The sequence below is a fragment of the Anguilla anguilla genome, chromosome 6 (assembly GCF_013347855.1).
Source record: "Anguilla anguilla isolate fAngAng1 chromosome 6, fAngAng1.pri, whole genome shotgun sequence".
Classification (NCBI taxonomy): domain Eukaryota; kingdom Metazoa; phylum Chordata; class Actinopteri; order Anguilliformes; family Anguillidae; genus Anguilla; species Anguilla anguilla.
Genome location: NC_049206.1, coordinates 26,393,208 through 26,416,310, shown reverse-complemented (window position 1 = coordinate 26,416,310; position 23,103 = coordinate 26,393,208). Strand labels below are relative to the sequence as shown.

Here is a 23,103-nt window from a genome sequence, read left to right as displayed (position 1 = left end):
GTAAAATACAAAAACAATTTTATTTATGGGATACATTTGAAAATAATGACATCAAATGCTTCACACACACACACACACATAATATAATACTTCACAGTAATAATACTAGAGAGTTGTGACAAATTTTAACAGGAAATCCAAAAACTTCTGTGGAAACCTCTGTAGTTAATAAGAGTCTTAAAGCGGTTGCACACCTGGTGAATTCAGTTCAATACAGGGTTGTCCCTGGCTCAAAACAGGGCTAGGTGGTAACTTTGCGTGACAGAGCCAGCTTTACAGCTACTGCCAACTCAATGTATTGGCTCCCTATATTTAGCTAGTTTCAGAATATAAAGTGCTGTAATTTCTTCAAGAGACCACCACATTGCATTGAGATGTTGACAATATAAAATTAAATGCGGGCGGAAAAAAAATGGGAACAATTGAAATATTTATTGAAGGGTTATACATTTTAAGTGCCAGAACTAGCCTACACTGAAGGACCAACACATTGCAAGGGGTCATTCTACAGGAACAGTGGTATTTGGAACAGCAAAATGCACTGCAGTTTTGGCTGTCAAAACTTAGGGTACAATATTAACCTTTTAAATTAATGAATGCACATAAATATCACCTTAATATATATAAATTAATTTTATACACTGCTTGCATCATCCTTTTTTCACACTGGTGTAACTAGTACTCTGTAACAACATAAAAGGCTTTTCAGAATTGTATTCCTCAGTTCAATCTGCATACATAGACAAAAACAGCAAAGTTAATGATGATACACAGTAGGGGCCACTTAAATGCATACTGGATATTGCATAATTTGGGTATTTTCACAGAATTTCCAAACCCCAAACCATTTCCCATTCATTCCATTATAAAGAGATCAGATATTTGCATAAACCATTATTGCATATTTCTGATATTTTCAAGGAATTATGTCCAAATTAGGTCACATAATAATCTATAAATTATATGTTGGCAGATCCCTCATAAATAAACTGACAATTGCCCTATAAGGACACTAAACTGCTCAAATGTACGACGGTAGGTGTCGACTGAGTCATGGTTGTTGGCACTCTGTCTACTGACTCATTCTTTTATGCAATTAAGCGGATTCTACTGAAGTTCACTTAGCATGTCTAAGATTCCACATAAACCTGAAAGCAGTCAAAACAAACAAAAAAAAAAACAAACAAAAAAAAAAACCTGAAATGCAGTATCATTCATGACCAAAATGTACCAATAAATGCACATGCCATTTCTAATTGTTTTATGGGTGCTTTTGTTTGTGTGATTTCTCCTATAGGTGGCATAGGAGGCTTGAAAAAACACTTAGGCGGTCCGACTGAGACATTTCAATGCAGGAAAAGCCCTGCAATAAAGTAGCTAGTTGGACCCATTAATGAAGTTAAATTCACCTTATTGCTATGGTACATGTAATTTATTATTATAATATTATAATAATAATAATTATAATAATAATAATAATAATAATAATAATAATACTAGAAATAATGCATCACTTTTCTTTACGTGCTTCACAAAAAGTAGGCTAAAAGAAACTGTTTGAAAACAGAGCAAAACCAACAACAGGCACAATGTAAATATGTATATAAAAGTATTTAAAAAAACTATTGCCATTTAAATATGAAAACAAAAATGCTATTATTGTGTTTTGCTTGTAAGTAGATTTTGTTTTGTTCTTGAACAGCTAATCTTTCTCTGTAATATTTTACATTTTATATGATCTTACATTGTGTCATCTACACCTTCTTTTGTTCATGGATCTAAAATAGCATGTTGTGCAAGTGCATCTCTTTGTAGTTCTGCACTGCAGATCACTTTCACTTTAGGCTCTAGAATTAGAATGAGCTTTTCCAGTTCCATTTTCTTTAACAAAAAAATAAAATAAAATAAAAAGGTTGGTGCGAGATTCATTGCAATTGATACTGTGAAAAAGTGACTGTGATTTCAAAGCAATTTTGAAACTAACGTTGTAATTGCAATGTTTTTACTATTTGACCGCAGCATTACTCAACTACTGATGCACTTGTCCTGGCTAGCACCAAAAGTGCAGTTTGTAAGAACTGGGATAAACCATAAAAAGAATACTGACCATGAACAGTGTGTTAAAGGTGTTTCAGTAATAAAGTGTACTTTAAATCAAATAATGAGATCCTGCCACCATCTCCATTGTACAAGATCTAAAGTTGTAGTCTAGATCTGTTTATTATTTAACGATGATTACAGTGTCCTGTCTGCAGGTGAGTCTTGAAACTCACCAAATGTTTAACAAGTATATTTTAATTGCTCACGGGAGACGTGCAAGAACTAATCACTAGTACGGCGTGACTATAAATGTTCTATCATTCCTTCATTCTAGTCTAGTCAGGCTGGTTAACACTGCTGTTATTCTCCAGCTGTCAAAAACAGTCAGTGTTGGATTTGTGAGTATATGAGCAACAATTCCTACTCCACAGATGAACAGTGAACAGGTGGAAGAGAGAAGGAGCAATATAGTGAGTGAGCGAACTGAACTCAATTCAAATCGGAACTAAAATGCAATGGATTATATAAAGGAAACAAAAGGTCAGGTTTTAAGACATTCTGATCATTAGTCATCCACGAATAGATGGTAAAGTAAGAAATCATGCGTGTGCGTTTACTTTAAAAAGATTAAGCTACATTTCAGTAACGCGTACAGTAAGCAGCTCGTGTTTTTTTTAGCAACTACGATGTAAAGACGTGTGTGCATGGTATAGAAATACTTACCAAGCGCTGTCCAGAGAAAACTTCCTGCATATTTTACCATGTAGATTCATGGTGTGCATTTGAGGGTTGACCAAATATAACGTCCAATTATTCAGTGAACTTCTTTGATATACGACTGTATATGTCTCCCCTTTCGATTTATGAACTCCTGTCCCAGGTCCGACCATGTCCTTAAAAACGCTGAGATCAGTAACTGATAGCAACGGAGGCGGGGCTTTTCCCCCTTTCCTCAGCTTTATCAAATTATCGCTAGTGCCACTGTGCCAGAAAACTGCAACACGCAGTGCTGTCCTCCGTGCTAGTTTCTAGGACGGCTTTCTAAAGTATCCTACTCTACAAATTTTGGATTTACTATGCATTAAGTTTTCAGCGTGCAGCTGGAGTTCCGTACCAGCTGATCCCGTAAAAGTTACAGCATAGGCATGCATATTTGCGCTAGATGCATACTAGTCCCAAAATTCACTGTTTATATTTTATCCGCTGTAGTGCGCATGCTCTTGAGCGGAATTCAGAGAGATTAAACGGTGTAAACGCCAGTTGTATGTTAGGCACCGTGAAAGTCAAGAATATAATTTCCATATTTATATTGGTCAATAATTCGGTCAGTTACACATATTAACCAATCCAAGGCATCCTCCAGAGACGTAGACGTATCTAAAGCTTTTCTTGTGTGCAAATCGCAATACGGTTTCAATATTCCATTTGATTTTGAATCCATTCATAGCAACGCAAAATTAAGGTCACACAGACTATATGATCAATAATATAATCTAATTGTTTAATATCCTCATTCATATTACCAGTATAGAACATTAGTCCCGCACCATATACAAGTTAATACATCGCAAATGTTTTGGAAAGTTCAGCTTTCTTACAAAGTAGAGCCATGACTGTATACTTTCTTTATAATGTTGATGGACTTCTCCTTCCTGTTTATTGTGATTTTTCTTTGGTTTGATTACACTGATAAAGTCAAATTGTTGTTTGAAATTTAATTATAAATCAAAAAATATGAACCAATGCTCATAATAAAGTGTGCATTGAAGCCTGCATCTATTGCTTGTTTGTAATCTACTAGTTATATGAATTAGTAGGTTACAAACGATGAAAACTGAACAGTGTGGATCTACTCATCACAGGACGTAAAGTACTTCATTAATTTAAACTGATCAAACATTCTTGATCAAATATTACTTCATTAGTAAATCTGAATAAGTCTCCGTATGTATTACACTCTATTCCGTAATCCTGATCATATTCATTCGTATTGACATACCTCAGCTCCCTATTGTAGTCAGAGTAAGTATTACATGTGTTGAGTGAGCCCACTGGCCATAATATAATGACACTGTTGGGGAACCAACAAAGTACTTTGTTCCTGGGCCCAGGCTGTCTCATGGATTGAGGTGCACCTTACAGATCTTATTGTTTTGACACCTTCTGACTCTGTCCACCCAGTTTTTTTCCTTTCCTGCATTCCAAAGTTTCCCTGTCTTATCCATGGATTATTTCTGTCCCTCCCTACTGATGTACCATGCCATTAATGGCAAAACTGTTTACAGAGTGTATCAGTTATATTTCCCTTTTATTCTTCTTAGTGCATCCCCAATGTCCATTTATTTTAGTAGTGGTAGTGGTTAGTGATCAGTTATTGGCCTTTACATCAACAACTGTTAACAGAAACAATCTTTCTTATACTGTCCAAAATAGGTACCACGGTGAATGCTGGTTGTCATTCCATCCACAATTGCGATCCCAGAATTTTAAAAAGTTGTAAATTTTTCTTACTCCGGTACTCTTCGTGTTTAGAGGGATTATTTGGGCTAAACCACATTGTCAAAAATAGCTATGCATGCCATGAAGTATAAAAGTCCCATACTCACATTGTAATATATTGCAAACATTTTTCCTACAAGACGTAAAAGTGTTTTAACTGATCAAAGTAAAGGCTGAATTTGAATCAGGCTCCTAATTGGTGAAAGTGTGGACACATGGCCACTAAAATTAACTATTTGTAGATAATGAAGAAAAAGACTATGCAAATGATAACAAGCCAAACCTCCAATGTATTAAAGAAAAAAAAGAGAGCCAGTGGCCAGTGGAATGCTGTGGAACCACTGTACTTTCACAGTCCAAGATTGTTGGATCTAATGTTCATTGTTGGACTCCAATTGTTGAAACCAATTGATGCGTTAAAGCCATTGGATGCAGCAAAGCCTGTTAACACTTTGTGTTCTATGTTTTTGTCTTCATTATTCGTCTAAAAAGTTGAGCTCCTTTTAAACAGACTTGAACATTATAACATTTTGTTTGTTATAAAATACATGCTGCTATATAAATTTTATAAAAATCTTCATTATGCACAGATGCTTTATGGCATACATTTGCCTTTCTTGCTTCATAACTTTCATTTTCTAAGTTGCTTGAAAGAAAGCATTATTCATGACAATGAACAATAATTTTTTTGAGTATTCCCAGAAACAAAAGTAAATAGTCCAACTAATCGATTAAAAATAGTCAGCAGATTAATCGATCATCAATATTGTTGTTAGTTGCAGCCCAAAAAATAATGCTGTTAACATCAGGGTGTCAGTAAACGTGCAACTGAAGAACAAGATACAGCCTAACAAACAGGCATGAATCAAATAATAACCAGCTCATTGCTGCTGTTGTTTCAGCATCAATGCTGCAGGAAAAAAAATCACACCAAAGATTCAGTTGTGTATTTTAATGAAAATTTTCTTAACATACATTTTTTTACAAAACAAAGCAAGCTTTGCAGTAGTATGGCTCCACAGGCCTGTTTCACAACGCAGGATTACTGAGTTAGCTGGATAATTCCAATGAGAAAAACCCAGAACAGCTCTTTTTACTTCAGTCCAGCTAACTCAATCCTGCTTCATGGAACAGGGCCCTGATACCTTGAATCTCTTCCCAGACAGGGAGAGTATAATTCTGCTTCTATGGTTTCTGTTAGAATAGAAACTACAGCCACTTTTATAAGAACAATTCATGGAACAGAAGCCTGGAAAGTCCATCAGTGAGTGTGACTCCAGGTGTGTCCTGAATTGTGCCTCCAGCTAGACTGGTATGCAGTCATTGAACAAAATGGGCAGGGTACCACCATGGCAAAGTTCTTCTGTCGACGTGAACTGGCCTTGACGTTGAACTGGCCTTGACGTTGAACTGCAATGTGTTCTTATTAATCAGAATAACAAGAGTAACTTTTAGCAAAAAACAACATTTGATCATATGAGCTAAATGAAGTGGCATGTTCCATTTTTCATCATGCTGATGTATCGATGTTGTATACCTTCTTCGTACTACTAAGAATGCCTGACTTGTTTGCATTCTGGACAGATGTGATTGCAAGCAAATCTATCGCAGTGACCGTTATCACTGTGACCCCTCGACACAAGCAACAGCAGAAGCGCTGTCCAAAAATATATTCTTATCATGAAGAGTGCCTGACCCGCAAGCCTGTGTTACCACAGTACCACAGTTATATTGAGAAATACAATCGTTGGAAATAAGGCTATTTGCTGACACTGCATTTAGATCAGACCTATCATGCAAATTAAAAAAAAACTCATCAGTCACCTGCTCAGTCCATTTATAATGCTATCATAGCACGGAGCATTTAAGACATAATAGATCATGCATTTTCAGTTTCTCAATCATAACATTGTTGCCTGTGCAGTTTCATTAACCCATTAGTGGCTGATGCTCACTTCACTTCTTTTATGTACTAACTACGGATTCTCCCCTGAATATTATTATACTGGTTGCGGCCGTCTCACATTCAGGTCACTTTAGGTATTCCCCCCTCCAATTGAGGGTGAGCACGAAGATTGGAAAAGGGGCCTTGGTTTCGATTTTGATTTACACCCGGGAAATGCAGAAGTCTCAAGAAAATCCCGTACTAGCCTCTTACTTGAAAGCACACTGCAATCAACCCACAAGGCGAAATGTGCTACAAAGATATGTTATATTTTTTATGTCAGTCCTGGATCTGCTTGCTTCTTATCACAAGTCCAAGACCACGTGTTACCATGGTGTGACACTCGGATGGCCACCATCAGATTTTTAAAAGCGTGACTTTTCAAAAAGAAGACTTTTCAAGAATGCACAGTATGTGCAATCAGAAACGTCAGCAGATAAAATCTCCACAGGGTGTATTCTTTGAAGGCACAGTTCGTCTTGTACATTTCCTTATGAAAATGAAAACAAATACTGCTGGAAACTCTGCAATACATTGGGCATTTGCAAAAAAAAGGTGAGAGTGTAAAGTAGATAAGTGAGAGTTGGAGCAAACGTATCTTATGTTTTAGAGTAAAAAGAAGCCATGAGGTAATGAGCTATAAAATACTCTTAACTTGTATGTGTGCATTTTGAAGTCCTCATTTGCTCTCATATCAGGCTAAACTTGTTGCATTACACTTTGTTGCATTAAACTGTATCACTTCAAGTGGGTGGCAGCAATACTGTCCTTTCAAATTCATTTTGCAAAGGCAGTCATTCCACCCAGCACAGTTAAAGCATATTTGTAAAATGAATTATAATGCTATCATATGTCATTTGTGACAGTGTCATATGTCATACTGTCAATGTCATAATACAAGTTCATACCATTGTAAAAAAAAAAGGTTATTTTTAATTTTTATAAAAGTTTAAGAATTATGATTCAGTATAATTACATTATCCCAGAATATGTGGAGTTATGCATTAATCTTAAGGAGTTATTTATTTAGCAATAGTAATATATTACATTGTAATTATCATATCACCTAGAAGCACCTAGAGGCTAGAATACATTGTCTCTGGAACAACCAGTCTAGAATAGAAGAAGCTTACTGTGCTTGAATGTCTGTTCCAATAAGTGTTATGCATGTGTATGTGTTATGTTATGCAATTATGTTCCAAGGCTTTATGTAGCTGGTCTGTCACTTTAGAGAAGTTGCTTGGGTAAGGAAATTCTTTACTGATCATGGGTCTGGCTGTTTCAAGCACCTTCTTTCCCACTTTTAGTAGCAGATCTGATGCTTGTGAAACTCCGAAAAATACAAAAAAAGTGTAACCTAATCCCCCCATCAAAATTACAGTTTGATTGTTCATCTCAGTTCTAATTTCAACAGACTGAAAGTGATGATACACAGCTCGATTATTATTCTGCTGCCCCATTGTGTGCAATCTGTGCTTTGGTTACCAGCTCCTTCCTTTTAGTCTCCTCTGCACAAAGAGCCACATGAAAGGCCACAATCCCAGGGAGTCAGTTGACATAGGTATCACAATTAGCCCACATGCAGAGAATACATCCCTGGGTGGGTGGGTGGCAGTAGATGACAATGGGAAAGGAGCTAGTTGATCTTGGGACTTTTTTCTTTGTTCTCAAAGTTTCTTCCTGTTCCCATTAAGGACAAAAAGCAAGAGTGTGTACATGTTCTGTGCATTGAATGTGTAGTGAATATTTTGCATCAGGCTTCTGGGATCAGGTTGCACCCGTTCCCATAGCTGAATTTTTTTGGTAGTGAAATCTTGTCACGATACTCTTAATGCTATTTGAGAACAACATGTGAAGAGATAATCATCTTCTGTAAGAATGAGGCTGCATTCCATAGCCTAAGATCATTCAGCCAATCACAGGCATGCCGGTGAACTTTGTACTTGTAATCTTCCTGGTGGCAGTCAGGCCAGGAGCACAATGTCTACAGAGGGACATGCCCCAAACCCTTCCTCATACAATGCATTTACATTACATTTACTGTACATTCAGTAGACATTCTTGTTAGTCTGAGTAGTGTGACAACCAGTTGTAAGTCATAACATAAACGTACAATATAAAGCGTCAAGTGTGCAAGAGGGAGATTAAGGATGTGTAATGCTTTAAGGAGTAAATGTATTTGAGCATATAGCATACAATGTATAAACAGAAATATGAATTGATATGCTTGAAGAGACAGACTGAGAATGAAAGAAATTAGAAAATAAGCTGAGAACCTTTTGTGGTACTGTGGTTTGTTTTTATACGTACAGTTTATTTTTATTTTTTGTACCAACCCATAGGGTGAATGGAGAAGATTTTGCTTGATGAATTTATTTTGTTTAATTAAACTGCACTCCATGGGACAAGGGTTGTCACGGGGAGTGATTCGTCTGTAGAAGACGTGCTGGTTGCAATTTCAGAGCAGGTAGGAGGTGGAAATGTAGATTCAGCTTCACGAATTAATAAAGTGGATTTGGTTCATTTAAGTCAATTGCTGTCTTTGCAGGAAATGTCTAGAACAAAAACCTATTGGAAATTTAATGTTAAACTGCTGGAGGATATGGACGTCTGTGGCAGGTTTGAGAACTTTTGGGAACTGTGGTTGGGTTAAAAGGAGAAGTATGATACTCTAAGTCTATGGTGGGAGGTCGGGAAGGCGCAGATTAGATTTTTTTGCCGATAATACACTGCTTACACTACGGCTAAGATAAGATGGGTTCTGAGCATGTTGCAAAGGGAGGCTGAAATGGTTAACAACAAAAAGATGGGGCTGGTGCATGGGTTAAAGGATAAGAAAGAACATTTGGAGAGTATTTTACATGAGAGGACCACTGACCCTGGGAAAATCCGTGACGCAGCAGTGCAGTTTCATGCTAACTTGTCCTCCACAGAGGCTTGCCACAGCTCAGTACAAGGCAGCTTTGGACTCCGCTCTCAGCCTGCAGGAGTTCACTGAGGCGGTGGCACAGATGGCACCTGGACATTCTCCAGGTATTGATGGGCTGCCTGCTGATTTTTATAAGATGTTCTGGGCATGTACTGGTGAGCAATTTTATGAGCTGGCAGTAAAAGGGGAGTTGCTACAGAGTTGTTGTCAGGTCATTCTCACACTCCAGCCAAAAAATGGGATTTGTGTCTACTTAAGAACAGGAGACCTGTAGCACTTCTCTGCTGTGATATTAAGACACTCTCAGGCTGTGTCTTAGGCTATTAAGAACTGAGTTAAGATGGTTTTAGCAGAATTTGTGCATAAGGATCAGTCCTATCGTACAATTAGGGATAACTTGTTTTTTAATACAAGATGTAATAGATTTGGCAAAGATGGGTGACCTGTGCGTTGGTTTATATTACATACACCAGGAGAAAGCATTTGATTGGGTTGATTACGGGTACCTGCCGGAGAGATTGAAGGCTTTTGGGTTTGGGGAGGGCCTGTGTTTGTGGGTGAGTCTGCTCTACAAAAAAGTTTCCTTCCTGGTGAAGGTGGCGAGTGGCCTCAGTAGCCCAATAAGTGTGCACATAGGTATCGGACAGGGATGCCCTTTGTATGGGCTCCTGTACACTTTGGCCATTGATCCACTGTTATGCCAGATACAGCACAGGCTGGGGGGTCTCGGGGTGCCTGGTGCATATTTGCCCAAAGAGGCAATTAAGGTCTATGCTTATGCGGACGACATTTCAGCCATTGTGACTAGTCAGGAGGACCTACATGATTTGGTTGGCTGGATTCAGACCGATGAACAGGCCTCTTTTGCCAGGGTTGACCAGGAAAAGAGTGCTCTGCTCTGTGGGTCATGGCTGGATAGGCCTCCTCCCAGGCTGCCTGGAAACCTAGCCTGAAAAAGGGTGGGACTTAAGTTGTTCAGGGTGCACCTAGGGAGGGTGCATTGGATAAAGCATGTGCCAGAATGTCTAAGTGGAAGTGGCTCCTTTCTCAGGTTTCTTTTAGGGGGAGGGTGCTGATTCTCAACAATGAATTGAATTGCCTCTGCTCTTTGGCATAAGCTCACAGTTCTAACACCACCTAAGGGCTTCCTGACTACACTGCAAAAGGCCATTGTTAATTTTTTTTTTGGTCAGGGCAGCACTGGCTTAGGGCAGCAGTGCTGTGTCTGCCTTTGCAGGAAGGGTGGCAGGGTCTTATTGACCTGGAGAGCCGTGTGATGGCATTCCGTTTGCAAGCTGCACAGAGACTGCTGTACCTCGCTGATGTGTGCTGGAGGGACACTGTGCACTGCTGAGGTGGCTGGGGGCTGGACCGGCACCTGTTTCTGATGAACTTCCAGCGGGCAAATATTGCAGGCCTTCCTGATTTTTACTCCTCTTTGCTGAAGGCATAGTCGGACGTTTTTATTACACGGAAGATGACCCTTAAGGGGCTGGAAGAGCCTCTGTTCAGTAACCCACTGTTGAGACTGTCACCGCAGAAATTTTCCAGCCTTAGAGGCAACATTTTAAGGACTGGTATAATGAAGCTGGTGAATCTGTGGAGCTCGGTGGGCACTGGTTCGAGAGACACAGCGGCCATTGCTGCACAGGCAGGGGTACACTCAGTGTGGCTGGTGGAGAAGATTCTGGTGAGAATAAGAGCAGTTTTGCACCAGTTTACAGAGGCCCCTGCTTTCCCACCTATCTATGTGCAGGCAGCGGTGGGGGACTGGCAGGAGGAACAGGGAAACATTTAACACCCTTGTTGGGGGATTTTAAGGATGACAGCAAGAGGGCCTTGTACACTGTCTGTGTAAAGGTTTGGCACCTTCTTTCCTTAAGAGGGGTGAGGGCCGGTGTTTGGGCCCAAATTTTGTACCGACTCTGAGGAACTGGAGAATGTTGTACAAGACAACAGTACCAAAACATTCAGGAGACCTCCCATGGAGGCTTATCGATGCAGCCATAGCCACAAATAGACACTTGGCACATGCTCTGGGGGAAGGCTGCCCTATCTGTGGGGAGGGGGAATCGGTGTATCACTTGTTTGTGCAATGCAATCGTCTGTCATCATTGATTGTATTGTAGGAAGATCTGTGTGGGAGTCCAGGATACTATGGTAAACATAGATATAAACTCTCTTTGATATATTTTTTGCTTGGACAAGCAAAGCTTCAGTTTGGATCACTAGGAGGAACAAGATACAATAGGGGGAGGCAACTGATCCATTGCTGGATTCTAGGGGGGTGGTTTTAGAAAGTTTGCAAATAGAACCTGTGTATTTTAGATGAACTAATAATGTAAGAATGTCCAAAAAAAATTGGGGTTTAAATGAGGCTATTAATGTTGTGGATGATGGAGGGGGCTACAAGACATGTTTTTAAACACAATGTAAGACATGGGTGGACTGGAATGAGTTTGGTTTTCATTCTGTTTTGGTTCATTGTGTTTTTAATGCTTTATTTTATTTATTGGTTTTATCATGGTCTTATTGAATATCTGTTTTCTGATGGTTTTATTGTTAAAATGTTTTGTGGTATTTGTTTCTATTTAAATCCTTCTTGGCCTTTTGTCCCTTTTAATTTCTTTTAGGAACATTGTTATAGATTCGACGTCATTGCGTATTTGTTTCAGTGAAAGTTTTTGCAATGTTTCAATAAAAAGGACATCAGAATAAAATCTCTCTCTCTCTCTGTCTCTCTCTTTGTGCATGCCGGGAATTTTGGTGTGCTGGAGGTTGCTCACTGTGAGAAGGAAATGTTTAAGGGTTTTTTCCCTTTTCTTTTTGAGTCATATACATAAGTACAGGAAATATGTGTTGCTTTGAATGCGGTGAGATCGGGTATGATAGGGTGTAATGTGTCAGCCCAAGGATGTGTAGGGGACATGCCGCTACTTCTCATAGTTGGGCACCAAACTGTAGGAGATGTACATCAATATCCCCACAGGTGGTGCCAGCATTTAATAATCAGTCTCATAATTTTAAATATACAAATTATAAATTGGTAATTTCAATTAATAACTAAATTAAGTATTATCAAAAATACACAATAATAGTCTATCTTAACCAGATCATAATGTACCTTCAGCTAATACTAAATTAAAATGATTTAGCTAAGAGGTGAAGGTATTCTATTAAGTTCTTTGGATTAGCAGCAGCTGAATCAATTCAACACAAGGGTCATATAAATACAGACAACCATATATAATAAAGTTTATTAACACAAAGTACTGAAAAGACAAAGCACAATTCTCTACAATAATGTATAACAAACTATGTGAGTGCACGTGTGTGTGTGTGTGTGTATGTGTGCGTGAGTATGTGAGTGAGGAATGTTGGATGTTCTCCTATGTGGGGGGTTGTGTACCGCGGACACCTGTTCACGGAGAACAAAGGAACAAGATGGAGTACGAATGGGGGGGGGGGGGGGGGGGGGTTGAATTTAGACAAAGCTAGTGAGAAACAATGGCATATGAAGCGTACCAAACAGATACAGGGTAGCTGAATAGTTAGTTAGTTAGTTAGTTAGTTAGTTAGTTAATTAGTTTTTTTTTTTTTTTTTGGTAACAATAAGTTTTTGTTGTCTTAACAACAATTTTACCATACATTTATGAAAAAAATGGATAAATAATACCAAGTCATTGTATCAAAAATAAACCAAAATCAAAACATAATATTCTATGCCTGAAAAAAAAGGTATAGGCTGAAGCCTGAGCTTATTGTGCCTACCCTTAATACAAACATTATACTTACGCTGCCCAAAATAGCAGTTTAACAAAACAAACCAAAAAAACAAACTGAAATAAAGCAACACATTAGCATAAAACAGAAACAGAGACAAACATTTACAGATCGTAAGTGTCATTCATTTTTCATTGATGGTCACATCATATTTCTGTATTTTTCTAATGTAATGCTTTTAAACATTTTCTTAAATTTACACATATTACTACATTCTTTTAGTTCATTATTACAACTATTCCATAATTTAACCCCTTTAACTGTCACACTATTTACACATAGACCGAAATATAGGCTACCAGAAATTATTTCATTTTAATACTATTAAAATTAAACAATTTCTGGTATATTTCGGTGTATGTGTAGGCTATGTGATTTTAAGTAATTGAATTTGAATAGGAGCTCCGAATTTGCGCTGATGTTCAGGCTACTGTCTGTCCATAGTGTCAAAATCTGCCGACGTGGAAGGCTAATTCAATTCAATGGGCTACCTCACTCGTCAACCCAAGACGCCCAAGTCTTTCGAACACGTCGAATAGTGACGAGAAGGGCCCTTGCCCAAGCTGCGATATTTGACCAGTTGGGAATGAGAACGTGTTGGCCTGTGAGGAAGGATTGATTACATATATGTGTCAACGGTTTTACGATGCATTCAATAATGTTTTTAACTAGTGACATATCAATGGAATTACAATCAGTAGACTTTTTATTCCTGAATTTATTAACAATATCAATAACTTCATTTTCGTGAACCCCACTGAGAAACATGAACATTTTTATCAGAGCTCTTGTCTTCTATACCTTGCTTGTTACTCGGCTCAGCAATCTCATTTGCTGAAGTAGGTACAACTTTTACAAAGTAATCATTAAATTCATCAGCAACCTCTGTTATGTTATTAATGTTTACATTTTGATTTTTAACAAAATAACTAGGGTAATCTGCTTTCCCAGTACCCTTTTTGATTATGCTGTTTTCCTCTAACAATTTTCTATAATACTCCTTCTTGTTACATCTCATAATGCTTATCAATTTGTTTTTATATCTCATATTTATTTTCATTTTCTTTTGTTCTACTTTTGAGGAATTCCCTGTAGAGTGTATTTTTCTTCTTGCATGCATTCTGCAGCCCTTTAGTAATCCATGGCTTTTCCACATATTTATGCTTCCCTCTGGATTTTTTTAACGGGCAATGTATTTCATAGAGTTCTGTTAATGTAGCCAGGAATGCATTGTAGGCTTTATCTGGATCATCAACATATACCTTGTTCCAGTCTTGTTTCATTAAGTCTGCCTTAAATGCATTGGTGGCTTACTGTGTTCTGTGTCATACCAGTTTGCAATCATTAATATCAGCTTTGAATCTAAGATCCTTCTGAAGAATTGTAAAGACTGGTGAGTGGTCACATAATTTATAAGCAATCCACCCATCAGTTCTCTATCAATTACGTTTGTAAATATGTTATCTATTAATGTTGCACTATGTGTTGTTATTCTGCTTGGCTTTACGATAATGGGATATAGGCTAGTGCTGAACATTGTGTTAATAAAGTCTGATGTCTTTTTATAACCATTTGGGTTTAACAAATCAATATTTAAATCACCACACACAAAAACCACCTTATTCTCATTTAGCTTATCATAAATTCCAGCTATCTTATTCTTAAATTGGTCAATGCATGATCCTAGTGTTCTATATACAGAGCTTATGTTTATATTTTTGGATTTTTCCACATCGATTTCAATAGTTATACATTCCATTACATTATCTAATTATCTATGGTTGTTGTCATGCTGCCTTCAACTTTGTATTTGAGGTCTGTATCAACATACAGGGCAACTCCCCCTCCCCTTTTGTCGGTCCTATTAACACAAACATCTCATATCCCTCCAGTTCAACATCAGCATCTTTATCATCACTAAGCCAAGTCTCAGATATTGCAATTATATCGAACCTCTTATCAAATTGCCTCAAATAATCTTTGATTTTTTCAAAGTTACTGTAGAGGCTTCTACTGTTAAAGTGTATTAGTGATAATACTCCTTCCAGTTTCACATTATGGTTGAACTGGTCTTCAGTATAGCACTCACAGTTGTTTTTGATGTTGTTATAGAAATGGTTTTCTGGGTCAATGGCACAAATTAAGATGTTTTCTAAAAATTATACAATTCATACAACACAAAGGGCAAAGGAAATTATTCAAAGGCAAGAGGAGGATATTAAGGGCATTGAAAGAGATTTGCTGAATTTTCATGGTTTGGAAGAACTGTTGAACAATAAAAAAATGCAAATTTGGCCTCTTCCTGCAGGATCGGGTGAAGGGGGCATTGGTTAGGGCTTGGAAAGCTGCTCAGAAAAAAACTGGTGTTTTTCCTTTGTCACCCCAATGGGACATTGGCCACAGACCCAACTGAAATGAGGAAGGCTGCTTTGAGGAGCTACCAGAGTTGGTTCAGTGGCAGTCTCCAGGGCATGTACCAGGAGTGTATGGGCTCACTGCAGAATATTTATGCAGCATTTATGGGGACTATTAGAGAGGGATTCTTATGAGGAGATCAAACAATGTCTGCAAATGGGCTCACTACCCAGTAGCTATAGACAGGCTGTTTTGTCAGTTTTAACAAAGAGCCTAGGCTCTCTAAAAACTGGTGACTGATCACTTTGTTATGTCTGGATCATAAAATATTTTCAAAGTTCTCGGAAAACATACTTGGGGGTTATCTGGGTGGTCTTCATTCATTCATGAAGACCAGATGTATTACAGACCAGTCAATTATGGTCAACCTCTTTGTGATGAGATGTTTTTGATTTTAATATGATGAACAACCAAAATATTGGTGTATTTTCTGTTGATCAAGAGAAAGCCTTTGACTGGGTGAGGCATGAATACCTTTTTAATATTGTAAGAGCTTTGGTGACAGGTTTGTTTTGTTGGTCAAGCTGTTGTATGCTGTTGCATCAATCATGGTCAAGGTGGGGGGTGGGTTGAGCCGCCTCAACTCATACTTTTTTTTTTTTTCAAAATTATTTTTTTCAAAATTATTGAAGGCAGATGTGCTACCCGGTGAACTACTAACTTACACACTGTCTGTCGTCTGGTTAGCAAGGTGGCTAATGTTAAAATGCCAGCCAAAATGCCAAACGCGGAATGCTCTAAATTGTAGGTATATTTTATTTGTAGTTGTATAAATGACTTTCCCGGAAAGATTATTCAGATGCAAAAGCAAGAGTTTAAATGTTTTATTTTTAATTAGCCAGCAAGACAGTGTAATGAGTTAGCGATTTGCTTCAGTCAGAGTGGGGATTTGAACCCCAGTCTATCATCGCATCAAATTTAAAACATTGGTCCTAGCATACCAGGCAGTCAAGGGATCAGCCCCAGCATACCTCCACAAGATATTCAAACCCTACATGCCAGCCAGATCCCTCCGTTCTGCTACCTCAGGACGCCTAGCACCTCCCCCTCTTCGCACCTGCACTTCCAGAACACGTCTCCTGTCTGTTCTGGCCCCACGATGGTGGAATGACCTCCCTGTGGAGGTCAGAACAGCTGAGACTGTGACCCATTTCAAACGACAACTGAAGACCCACTTCTTCAGGCTGCACCTCTCCCCATCCCTCCCTTCCCCCCTGTAAATGATTAAACTTAGGGTTGTAACTAGGCAGCTGTTTCATAGGTGACTTAGTTGATGCGCCTGTCTTAACGACTACTTGTATTTTTTTATTTTTTTTTATTTTTCCATAGATTGCGTTGTTGCCGTTCTCGTTGTTAGTGTTAATCAGTTTAACCATCAGGGTCCAAGTTGAACTATGCGGTTGTTCCCTGTACTTGGACCGGTACTTCTCTCTAGGGGTTTCGTCATACTTGTTCCTGGTTATGGTTATACACTTTGTTGTACGTCGCTCTGGATAAGAGCGTCTGCCAAATGCCTGTAATGTAATGTAATGTAATGTAATATCAGTCCGGTAAAAAGTTCTAAAAGGTGAAGGCACTACCCAGTGAGCTACAAGGGAAGTATATGTCAGAGCTGCAAAGTTGTACTGTTTTAAACGTGCACACTTGTATAAATGTACCTAAAATGACCAATGGCGAGACATATTCTTTGTGGGCTATGAGCATTTGTAGCAGGGAAAAGAAGGAGACAACACAAAATCCCCTTAGTTTGGGGCTTTATTGTGTGGATGTTAAAATGGGGTCAGAATGTACAGAAATGAATGCTTTTAAGGGCTGAACGTCTGTGGCCATTGTAGTTATTTCTGTAGGGAACCCTGAAAGTGCCAAACTCTCGGTGCTATGTAGGTATGGGGCTGTTACATCCCAGTCTTTTTTGGGCTGTGTGTTCTGTTGCTGCCGCATTGTTTCTGGCTCCTCTACAGAACCGTCCTCTGCCTCACGAAAAGGGGGAACCTAGCTAATGTTGACATCAAATTTAGGTGATTGCCTTCCGCAACCAGCCCACATAGCTTCTACCTCTAACTCTCTTAGGCGCACCTATGCCTCCATCTCTCTTTCCTTCAGCTCTAAACATTTCATTTCCAGCTCTAATTGTACAAACTGAATCGTAGTTTTGGGGCTCTTGGACTTAATAAGGGTTGTTTCCCTGGAGTTAACTTTCACAGACAGTATTTGTTGTTCAAGCAACCCCTCCATTACCTTAGCTTTAATGACCAGTTTCCTTTCAGAGCAGATCACATCGATTTTAATCTTCAGTTAACAGAAGGTCAGCCTTCCGGCAGCTGTCCAGCTGTTCGAATGTTGGGTCATCAAGAAACCGTTCTAGTTCAAACTCCATGGTAACGTAGCTAGCAACAGAAACACAGGCTGTCAGAATTCAAAAGCAAAGCTGTATCTCTAAACGCCCGTGGCAAAGAAATAACAAGATGGCAACACTCAACTGGTACGAGTACAGTAGGTGGTATGTGGCAAGTCAAACGCTACAAAATGACAAAAGTAGCACACCTCAAAGTGACACTCTTAGCTAGTACTACAGACGGGACAAAAAATCGTACCAAGCAAAGTAACACTGTTACAAATTCTAAAACCAGTACTACGAACTTTGTACAAAGTAGTACCTAGCAACAAAGTAACCGTGCTACAAATCACAATGCTCTGGCATTACGTAGTCCCTCAAGTTGCAAATTAGCATCAAAGTACAGCAAGTCTACGGTTCAGGAAAGAGCCCCCAGTCCCCCTACAGACGGACATAATGATGTCACGGTCCTGTCTGTAGGGGAGCCAGAAACAACGCGGCAGCAACAAAACACAAAGCCCAAAAAAGACTGGGACGTAACAGGGTCATAGCTTCCATCCCAATTTATCAAATTTAGAAGAGGCTGATCATTTCTTTCTGGCCAGAGCAGCACTGGATGCGTGCACCTGCCTTGTATTTGTTGGTTCAGGAAGGAGGGGAGGGCCTGGTGAATGTCAGGAGCCAGATTTATGCTTTCCAACTGCAGGTAGCACAGAGACTTCTCTACTGAGTGGACCTGACTCGGATTAAGATTGCATGCACTCTCCTGTGGAAGGTAGAGAACCTGTGGTACAACCGGCAGCTTACAGGCTACACCCACCAGTGACATAATCACAGACATCTACTTTACTATTTATACATAGAGCTGTGCTTCAGCTGGCCATCTTAAATATTTCACTTTTAAATAGCCATTGTAATTCCGCACCATCACCAGCCCAGAGTAATTCAGGTTTTTGTTTTTGCATTACATTAAGCAGAGGAGTCCTCAGATCGTCATACAGTGAACAATAACACAAAGTGAAAATCATTTTCAACATCTTTCAAATCACACACATTAATTTCCTTCAATGGCAAGGGGCAGGATACCAGTTCTCAGCTGAGCACACAGAGACCTCTGGCTTCTAGATAGATAGGAGTAAATATAGGGCTCAAGACCATAGTATTGCTTCACCTGAACATATGATCTAAATTTTCATTTAGTCCATATGTCACTTGACCACTTCTCCCTGAACTTAAGTAAAAGCTTCTGATTCTCCAAGTTAACACTGCAGCACAGCCTGTTCCTAAAGATATACACAAGATCAGCCTTCCTAAAAATAGAGAACAGCTCTTTTGTCCAGGGGTGGTTTTGTGCTAAATCCCAATTGAAAACCTTTTTTTGTTATCCTTCTCTCTGGCATATTAATAAGCCAAACCCCCATTTGCCTGATCTCCAGTGCCTCCCATCCCATGTGTCCTTGTATTGCAATAGAGGGGGCACATTTGTGTACCCCAAGAAAATATTGAATTGCCCTATTTTGGACAGAAATAGCTCTTTTAGCCTTTTTGTACCCCTGTACTCCAGCTGCATAGTTCAATATGGGGGAAAAAAATTATACATGTGAGAGTTTAGTTTAGTTTAGTTTATTCATTTGACGATTCACTTTAAAAGGACAATTACATGGTTGCAAACACCAATATACACATGTATACATGTGAGAGCATGTGGAATATCCCAGCAACCAACAACAACCAACAATTATGTCATCAACTTTAACACCCAACTTGGAGGACCTGTTGGGTGTTAAAGTTTAGCAAAAGTCACGCATGGGGAACCATATGCATTTTATGACGGCAGATTTATTGATTTTCTTCAGAAGTTACAACAGCTGACCACTGTGGCATTTCTACTAACTACTTTCTCACTTGGCTGCTGTAGAAAACATTCTTATCAGCAAACGCCACGTTTCTATATTAATGTTACCTCGCCCTGTTCTCTATCTACAGACATAAAAACAATTAGTACGTCTGTAGTGTCAACAACACCTCATTAAAAACATTCAATTTAAAAACATGACTCATTCATAATTATAACTAGTAGTAGTCTATGTGAAAAAAGTACATTTGTACAACAGTTCTTACATGCAATTCCACGCTTTCCTTCACAACTGTATATACGATCACTTAATAATACCATCTGCTTTATATACCGTTCAATAAGGAAACTTTAATCACGCTCATGGTCAGTATATTTTCTTTGTACAGTAGTCTGTGATCATGCCAAACTTAACCTAAATTCTGCAGAAAACATTCTGGCAAACGCTGGCGAAAATTACCTTTTAGTTTGCCCAAATTAATTACAGAATTACCGCATCTCCTCGCGTCCAGCTATTCTGTCCCTCCCAGGGGTGTCACCCAGCACATACATGTATGGAGTACCTCAACCATAATGACTTTAAAAACAATGTCTGTCACTCCATCACAGAACAAAGCCAGCCTGTCCAGTAGGCCATGTAGGTGACCCACTAGTGGCCTGGTGTGATTAAGGGCCCCTCATGTGCTGTTTTTCAAGATCTTGCCGAGGGCCTCACAGACTCACAGTCCGGCTCTGTCAGAATTTTTGAACATTTTAATAGTTAAAATGATTTCTCATTTTAAAACAAAGTACTTTTCTGAAATACTCCCATTTCCTTTCAAAAGCAGATTTTTAAAAAACCCTATTGTCAGTCAACTATGAATTATTTCGTGAATATGCTATTTAAAAATCTACAGTAGCCTACTTTTTCATCAAAACTGAAGAAAAAATATAATTTCCTATATGCCATCTTTACTTTTACAGAAATACCTGTTTATCAGTATATTTGTGCTACAAACCTATGAAAATGTTTACTTTTCACCTTAATTCTATGTCAGCATGAAAGGTTCCATATTTAATCACAGAATTCTTCTTGTAGTCTAGTTGTTTCTTCAGTAGCAAGGGCAAGTGCAACAGTGGACTTGCCCTTGCTAGACTGGAATTCTGTTCTGAAATAATCATATCTCACCAGGTTTTTAACCCCTGAGCAACTTACCTTCCCTGCTCCTCTGGTGTGGGCATGTCCACACTGTCTATAGACACGTGGTGGCACCAGGTCCTTCTCCTTTTCTCCATTAAGGACAGAGCAGTGTCCGGTGTAAAGGCCAGTGTTGCACAGATCTCTTTTCAACACTGGTTTGCCCCAGCAGAGCAACGCCACACTGTAGCCGGGCGCAGCTTGTGCACCCACACGATCAGCTCACCTCCTTAAGTTACCGTGGAAACGGCTGGATGTGCCACAGTGGGTGGGAAGAAAAGATGGCACAAAGCACTGCGCTGAGGAGCAGATTATTTTTAGGCTGAGGGTGTGGAGGATTGACAGTTATTAAAAGGTAAAAAAAAGATACCTACACTTTCTCTTAGTTGGCCCTTGAACATATTGCGCCTACATGTTTTGTATTTTTTGTGGCAAAGACACATTCTTATGTATAGAAAAAAAAATTATTTCATTCCATAAGGAGAAGGTATATCTAAATCAAATAATAATTTAATGTGCCATGTAAAAAATGAATTTATTTATAGTAAATCAATACTAGGTTTAACATATGTGGGTTGGAGTCTCAGAGATAGTGGATTTTATATGTAGACATACACATTTATTTCAATTTAGAAATCTCCATTAAAAAATGGTGTAAAATTGTTCAGAAGTCCTATATGCGCTGATATACTTGCTCAGTAGTAATGAGTAATCATAGTTTATTTTCTGCAGGTTAGACATTTGTAATAAAAAAAGAAAATATAATTATTGTCAATATGTTGTTCAGTCAATTCCACTTCATGATATGACATTACATTCTTTAAAGTGATTCATACAGAGATGAACTATTTATACAATGTTAGGATTTTGAAACAAAACGTTTTGTTTCAATTGATTTTGTATATGTTGTTGAATATTAAAGTGGCCATAATCATAATACACTGTCTGGCCAAAAAAAAAATGTTGCCGTTTGGATTTTTTTGGACAGTGCCCACTATACAAGCCTCTGGAGGCAGTGTTCTGGGATTGTTTTAATTGGTCAGGTCTAGGCTCAGCAACGTTATGCGGCAATAAAATGAAGTCAGCTGAGTACCTGAATGTACTGAATGACCAGGTTCCCTGACGCACGTGCATATTCCAGGACGACAATGCCAAGATTCATCGGGCTCAAATTGTGAAAGAGTGGTTCTGGGAGCATGAGGAATCATTTTAAAACATGAATTGGCCACCAGAGTCCTGACCTTAACCCCACTGAAAGTCTTTGGGATGTGCTGGAGAAGACTTTACGGAGTGGTTTGACACTCCCGTCGTCAATACAAGATCCCGGCCAAAAATTAATGCAATTCTGGACGGAAATAAATGTGACGTTGCATAAGGTTGTCGAAACAATGCCACAACAAATGCGTGCCGTAATCAAAGCTGAAGGCGGTCCAACAAAATATTAGAGTGTGCGACTTTTTTTTTTGGCCAGGCAGTGTATGAGACACGCATATTTATATATAGTATATTTTAAAAAATCGTTCTATTTGAAACATGAAATCTGTATATATTTTTTCCATATTGGTGCTGATTTATATTGATAATGCTTTTTAATCTAATTTCAAAAGGTAGCTCTTAAGAGTGCTGGAGGACAAGACATTGGAATATATCACGAAGGTCCTTTTCTCTGTATGTCCTGAAGTGTTACAACTTACTGTGCTACAAGCTGGTACACAGACAATTCATTATTAAGTCTGCATACTCCTTGTAAGAGATGTGACCTCCAGTGCCAGCAGCCATGTCACCATGCACCCCGCTCCAGCCGGATGCTGTGGGCTTGGTTAGTGCTTGGATGGCCGACCTCTTGGGAAAACTAAATTGCTGCTGATAGTGGTGTAGGCCCTCTGGTCAGATAATCCTCAATGCCCCAGGACTGTGATGGCGACACTGTGCTGTAGGAGACGCCATCTGTCAGATGAAACTTGGCTCTTGCAACCTGCCACCTAATCATCCCTTAATTTAATTGGCTCAAACTCGTTTTCTCCACTTCCACCTGTGCTGATGTGTAATTCTGGCACAAATTGGCTTGTGTGTTACACATTGGTGGTGGTTGAGGAGAGTTTCCTCTTGATCACTATAAAGCACT

General features: G+C 38.9%; 1 protein-coding gene across 2 annotated transcripts in view; it reads right to left on the bottom strand.

The window, feature by feature from the left end:
- The window catches only part of LOC118228803 (GRAM domain-containing protein 2B-like), a 31,026-nt gene extending 9,892 nt beyond the window's left edge, over positions 1-21,134 (bottom strand). The window contains exon 1 of one of the 2 annotated variants that reach the window (XM_035420231.1): positions 20,997-21,134. In XM_035420231.1, coding sequence (XP_035276122.1) covers positions 20,997-21,076 — 80 coding nt within the window. In that variant the 5' untranslated portion in view covers positions 21,077-21,134. Of the gene's footprint in view, positions 1-2,763; positions 3,178-20,996 lie in introns of those variants that run through there. The other variant, XM_035420230.1, reaches the window with a different exon arrangement.
- Positions 21,135-23,103: the final 1,969 nt, after the last annotated feature.